The sequence below is a fragment of the Columba livia genome, chromosome Z (genome assembly GCF_036013475.1).
Source record: "Columba livia isolate bColLiv1 breed racing homer chromosome Z, bColLiv1.pat.W.v2, whole genome shotgun sequence".
Classification (NCBI taxonomy): Eukaryota; Metazoa; Chordata; class Aves; order Columbiformes; family Columbidae; genus Columba; species Columba livia.
The window spans coordinates 35,133,118-35,140,005 of NC_088642.1; the positions used below are offsets into that span (position 1 = coordinate 35,133,118).

The 6,888-nt window shown below is 38.9% G+C and overlaps 1 protein-coding gene across 4 annotated transcripts in view; it reads right to left on the bottom strand.

The window, feature by feature from the left end:
• Positions 1-507: 507 nt before the first annotated feature.
• The window catches only part of COMMD10 (COMM domain containing 10), a 110,200-nt gene continuing 103,819 nt past the window's right edge, over positions 508-6,888 (bottom strand). For 3 of the 4 annotated variants that reach the window (XR_010468839.1, XM_065045360.1, XM_065045361.1), the window contains 2 exons: positions 6,819-6,878; positions 5,625-6,171 (listed from right to left, as the gene is read on the bottom strand). Coding sequence is in view for 3 of the 4 variants with exons in the window: in XM_065045360.1 (XP_064901432.1) it covers positions 6,133-6,171; positions 6,819-6,878 (99 nt within the window). In the remaining variant the exon portion in view is untranslated. Of the gene's footprint in view, positions 6,172-6,818; positions 6,879-6,888 lie in introns of all 4 variants that reach the window. The other variant, XM_065045363.1, reaches the window with a different exon arrangement.

A 6,888-nucleotide genomic window follows, 5' to 3' on the forward strand; every position in this document is an offset into this window, starting at 1 on the left:
CACGTTACAGAAAGGTCTTTCTAAACAGAGTGTTTATTTAGGAGTGCTCCTTGAAAAACGATAACTGCACTTCTTACCATTAGGAACACTATGGCTTTTTATGATGGCTTCTGACGGTAAGAAATCTAGTTCACTTAGTGAAAAAGGCAACCACTGCTAAAGAAATCATAAATCTCTGCATTCATCTGCAAACAAGGACGAACACAATTTACAGAATCCTTGTAATATTAGGCTTTGTTGTTTCTATGTTTTTTCTAATTAATTCAGATTTCCTTGAATGCATGCTGTATATTACCAGAGAGGGACTGTTAAGGTAACAGTGATGAAAAGAATTTCACAGTGTCCCAGTGGAAGAGGAATTTGCTCTAACAAGGTGATAATCTTATTTGAACAGCCAGTCAAGAAAGGCAGCTTCCTGGATACAGAGCTCAATAGAGCTGAACACCATCTGATTTGTACCTGACCAATATTTCCTCCTGTCTCTTGAGAAACAAAACAATGGAGGAATGAAGGGATCATCTAAATGTTTTATTTCAGCTAAAATGAGATCATATAATTTGGTCTGATCAACACAATTACAAAGGTCAAGAGAAAATACAATAAAATTGATTAATTACTATGGAATTAGAAGTCACTTTATGGAAGAGTTGCAGATAAAAGCATCCTATTAGCTTATCTTTACAAGACACCATCAACAGTGCATCAGACAGCAGCACCATAGTTCATCCACCTAGATTAAATCACTGTTACTCAAGCCATTCTGGCTGATCCATAGAAAAGGAACTTTCTCCCACTGGCTCAAAATGTTGTTCAGTTTCATTACTCAAACAAGCTAATACAAGGGTCACAAAATGATGTGATACTTACTCACTGAACAAGAGGCATTATTAAGCTCTGTCATTTCTTGACCATAATGAGTGGATTCATCATCTTTGAAGATACGAAATACCAATACAGGCAAACAATGAAATATTACTAATGTTGTGGAAATCACAGAATATGAGATGGAACAAGTGTGATGGGGAGCTTATACCATTTTATCACAATAAATACTTTTCTTCCTTTGACCAACGTAAGCCTTAGCATTTCAGTAAATTTTTTATGCTTTAGAAGAACAAGATTTCAGGGTCTTTAAAATCACAGACCATAGGAAATGAAGCTGCAAGTCATAATTCAAAACTGATGTCTCAATAAATCCAGGAATTAAAGAAGAATTTGAAAACCTCCTCTGGAGAGCCAAAGAAGCTTTGGAAAGCAGTCAAAATTGAGATGGTAAAGTTGTATTTTTCTGCCTACCTACATATTTTATTTCAACAAAAACAGAATGCAGAAATTTACAGACATTTCATGTTTCATTGAGAAATAAGAAGTATACGCCTAAGACTAAACTGGGCAAAGACAGATTAACATATTTGTATTTAACAAGCATTACTGTGCTATTAGTGTTGATTTCTCTAAGTGATGTAAAAATAGATTATTCTTTACCAGTAAGCTGGTATTTTAGAGGCAATTCTCACACCGATTTATTTTCATGTTAGACTCAGAACTCTAAGTCTTCATGTCAAAACAATACTGACGCTTGTTTACACCCAAACTGAAAGATTTCTTTCTTTCACCAGTGGCCCATGTGAGGTAGATTTTTATATTATAGCTTTAAGACAAGAAAATACTCTCTTTAATGTCTGAGCAAAATCAATCAAATGTTTTTAAAATGCACTGGGAGGCCTGGAAGTAGATTTACTAATTCTTAATCAATCAAACTTCCAGTTTTAAAGCTCAATAAAACTCTGCAAATTATCTTCCTTCAACACTGTCAGAAGCCTTGGTAATTTCACTTCTGGATCATGCCCAAGATATATTACAGACCAACACTTTGCTAGGACACTGAACTACAGAATGCCTGGGATGCATCCCTTTCCTTCAGTAAAAGCTACAAAACACCCACCAGACTCACTCTTCAAAATGATGTTTTACCAGAATGCGAAACAAAAGCTTGAAGCCCTTCAGCCTCAACATCCCTGTCAACACTCCCACATCAACCTGGTATATTTGGTTCTGAATACGCGACATGCTTTCTTCCTCCCAGGAATGTGGTTTTCTTTCTGTCGCTGCTGAGCTACAACATTGGGTCTGCTGCAGGCAGATCTCCTGTTCTCCACAGGCATCCCCCAGTCTGTACTGCTGCACATTTTTCTCTTGTCCTCTGATGCTGCTTGGACACCAGGACGTTATCCAAACTATACAGAGACAGCTGCTCACAGGGGAAGACTAATCTTCCCTTCTCCAGGTCCACTCAGGCCAGAGAGTGCCAACCAGAGTACAAGCCTTCCTTTCTGCAAGACCTAACAAAAAACTTCTGAATAGTTCTTCTCTTTCACAGTTAGTCGATCTTCTCTCCTTATACATGAGCACTTAAAAAAGTGACAACGTTTCTCTCTAAGATGGTACTGGTTATGCCATCTCTACCTAATAATGTACAAGAAAGCTTCACGTTACAGAAAGGTCTTTCTAAACAGAGTGTTTATTTAGGAGTGCTCCTTGAAAAACGATAACTGCACTTCTTACCATTAGGAACACTATGGCTTTTTATGATGGCTTCTGACGGTAAGAAATCTAGTTCACTTAGTGAAAAAGGCAACCACTGCTAAAGAAATCATAAATCTCTGCATTCATCTGCAAACAAGGACGAACACATTTTACAGAATCCTTGTAATATTAGGCTTTGTTTTTTCTATGTTTCCCGTTAAAGTATATTTTATCACTTTTAAAATATTTCCTACTAATCCTCGATTTAAAATGCTCTTTTTTGTTATCCCACACTGTAATTTGATTCTGGTCAAATTTTCACCAAGGCTGACACTTCTGGGTTAGTTCAAAGTACTAGATATAGTTACACAACTGGCCACAGTTTTCATAGTTCACTCTGGTTTAGTTTGTTTCTCCAATTTTCCTCCCATTCCTCTACTATATAAGGTTTTTCTCCCCCTTTGCCCAATATTTTCTTTGTATATGTACTTTTGCTATCGTTTCCAGTGTTATTGCTCTCTTCCTTGTACCTCCCAGATTGTACCTTTGGACATATCTATTACTCTGTCACAGAATCAGAGAATGTCAGGGACTGGAAGGGACCTCTAAAGATCATCCAGTTCAATCCCCCTGCTGGAGCAGGAACACCCAGATGAGGTTACACAGGAATGTGTCCAGGTGGGTTTTGAATGTCTCCAGAGAAGGAGACTCCACAACCCCCTGGGCAGCCTGTTCCAGTGCTCTGTCACCCTCACCATGAAAAAGTTTCTTCTCATATTTAAGTGGAACCTCCTCTGTTCCAGTTTATACCCGTTGCTCCTTGTCTTGTTATTGGTTGTCACTGAGAAGAGCCTGGCTCCATCCTCCTGACACTCATCCTTTACATATTTATAAACATTAATGAGGTCATGTCCTCTCATTCCTTTAACCCACACCCAGTTTCTTCCTACTCTTTGGCTTCTTTTTTTTTTTTTTTTTTTCAGATGTGGCTGCTAATTTGTCCAAACGCTTCTTGCACTCCAAACTGGTCCTTCCCTCATCCCTCCTCTGGGATTCATTAATCACTGCTTATATTCACAAAGACAACATAATACCTCTCTCACATTCTGACAAGTGCCCTAGTATGTCCTGCATCCACCCAGGAGATCTTCAGCTTGCTTCAGTCCTGACTTCCAGAACTCGAGCTCTGGAAACTCAGGGAGAACACTCAAGAGCAGTGTACTAGCATAGAATCATAGAATTATTTAAGTTGGAACAGACCCTCAGGATCATCGAGTCCAGCCATAACCTAACATAACTCTAGCCCTAAACCACATCCCTAAGAACCTTGTCTAAATGGCTTTTAAACACCCCCAGGGATGGTGACTCCACCACTGCCCTGGGCAGCCTGTTCCAATGCCTGACAACCCTTTCTGTGAAGAAATTTTTCCTAATATCCAACCTAAACCTCCCCTGCCGCAACTTGAGGCCATTTCCTCTTGTCCTATCACTTGCTACTTGGGAGAAGAGACCAACACCCTTCATGACACACATAGCATACAACATGATGTCCCACAAAACCAGCAGCAAAGCCAGGACCTATGTGTCAAGAAGAAGTGGATTTTCCTCACCTGGAGATCCACACCAACCTGTGCAGCCCAAGACAGGCGAGCTGGCAAGCGGCTGCTGAACAGCCAGACTGAGGATGTGACATCTGTGGGTGGCAGTGTGTTACCCCCAGAAGATAAGGCACATTGGCCAGTGGCTTGAGACAAGACTTGAGCTCAGCATCCAGCCTGACAAGGTGTACATGACAAGATTCTGCCATGCAACGGTGACTCATTTTTTCTTTCCAACAGGGTAAATACCACGCTACTGGAGTGGTACAGTATTGTCCAGCATTTGAGTTAAGAACTACAATAAATCAGTTTTTCTCTTCAGTGCCCTTTACTCACATGTAGGCTGTTAATGACTTTATATTCTAAATCTATTATCTCACAGCTTAGACCACTGGTGCAAACCCTTTCAGTGTTCTAGAGGTGACAGCACAATCCCTAATAAAGCAATGCAAAAAGTCCAGAACAACCCCTGAAAAGCAACAAAGCAAGAAATTTGGCACAAGGGGACCTAAACACCAGATATTAAAAATATACCTTCTGGCTATACTTATACCTAGTGTCAGGAGCAAACAAATCTGAAAAGAAAACTGACCGGTTGGGTATTAACCATCCCTGTTGTAAGTATGTGGAAGAAAAAATCCTTGTTCAGGGAATCCCTTAAGGAGGAAGAAAGACAAACTAATGCCAAAGATTTGTATTTCCTCTCATGATGTCTTAGCCTGGAGTAAAGAGTTGTGTATTGTGCCCAGTATCAAGGTGCAGCAATGAATTTGCCTGTCAATGAATGGCAGCAAATAAGAACTAAGATGATTTTTACCTTCTCACGCTGTTCATGAATCTCCATTCATCTGGAACTAATGTGTGACAACATGACTAACCTGTCCTTTCAGTCACTGTAGTTTATTTTTTCCCGTTTGATGTAAAAACAGGGGTGGACAACATTAGGAAAGGTCAACAAACAGCTTTCAGAAATCTGACTGTCAGGCTATTTCAGTGTTCTTTGTTACATATGTGGGGATTGGTCTCTTCTCCCAGGCAGTTAGCAATAGGACAAGGGGGCATGGGCTTAAACTCTACCAGGGGAAATTTAGGCTGGATATTAGGAAGAAATTCTTTACAGAGAGAGTGATCAGGCATTGGAATGGCCTGCCCAGGGAGGTGGTGGACTCGCCGTCCCTGGAGGTTTTTAAACTGAGACTGGACATGGCACTTAGTGCCATGATCTAGTAAACAGACTAGAGTTGGACCAAGGGTTGGACTCAATGATCTCTGAGGTCTCTTCCAACCCAGTCGATTCTGTGATTCTGTGATTCTGTGATATTCTGAGATTTCTCCCCCAGTTAGACACCAAACTACTTAGATTCATTGATTGGCATGCAGAGCTATGAAGCCGTATTCTCACTGCCAAAAGTAAAGACTGACATCAGTGATGTTGTTGATTATTTAGAAGGAAAAAAAAAAGACAATGAAATGAAGTTAAAATAGCCAAAGCTAAACCAATCAGTTTTTAAATTCTGAATTTATTTTGACAAATTTGCAATAAGCATTATCAATTGTGTGAATAACTATTCAAAAGGATAAAGGTTTTATTATCTGTGTATTTTCTTACTACTTTTATAATCCCTTCATGTCTAAAAAATAGATTTTATTCCTGGTCCCTCACTAGTATGCAGATTTCTACTAGAATCAAGTAACACATGTAACAGGACAAAAAAAAAATCTCTGAAGCAGGGTAGCATTCTGGTTTTTTTTCTTTTTTTTTTTTTTTTTTCCTGCAAGTAAAGCCATTCTTCACAATTGCTCAGAAAACAAGAGAAAGTCCATTAGAACCTTCAGACTCTTAACAAAGACTCTTGGCTAATGTTACTGGTCTAAAAAGGAGATAAGCCATATAATTTTACAGGAAGCAACCCACTGAATCCTTCAGCAAATACAGCTTGCCAATCTATCTTCAATTCAAAATAATGAGGCGGCAGGAGTGTGATGGAGAAATAAGTCTTCAAAAACATCATGTAAGGGAATCCAGCTGTGCTTGTATAGCTTCCAGCTATTTAAAGGAAAGAGAAAAAAAAAAAGAGAGATAAAACTCCACTCATATAAGATGTTGTTTAGAAACATGCAAACAGAAAAAAACCACATTCCAACACCTTCAACTATGCATACTAAATCTATTCACATAGCAATAAAAAAATCCTGTACTCATGAATATTTGTTTTCACACGAAGCTATCAGAATTCTTTGCTGCAGTTTAAATATTCAAATTTTAAAGAAACAGTTGTCTAAATACTGCCTTTTTTACATGCACAGATGTTTTGCTGTGAATTTCCAATGCATAATAACAAGGTAAAAACATAACAGAATTCACTTTGACTGGATTACGAGCCTGGCATTTCAACTGAAGATGTAACACAAAGATGTTCTTTCCAGAGAGCTCCTCATTGTTACTCATCAGCTGCTCCTCACGATCTAACCACCAGGTATGCTTACAAGGACCCAAGCTCTGCCTATTCCAAATTCAAATGTACAGAGTCTTTTTGAGAATGCTTTATGTGATCAAACAAATCCAACAGCCTTAATTAAAGCTGGATCCATTTTCCTCCCAGTTTCATTAGCTTCAATTCATATAGTCAACACTTCCTGCTGAGCAGCATAAGGTGTTTACAAAGAAACTGTAGTATTGTAAAATCTACAGACCTTGTTGTAGAACTCAAACAGTTCCTGGTGATTAAATTCTACAAACACTTTCTTCAGGTTCTGTGAAGGA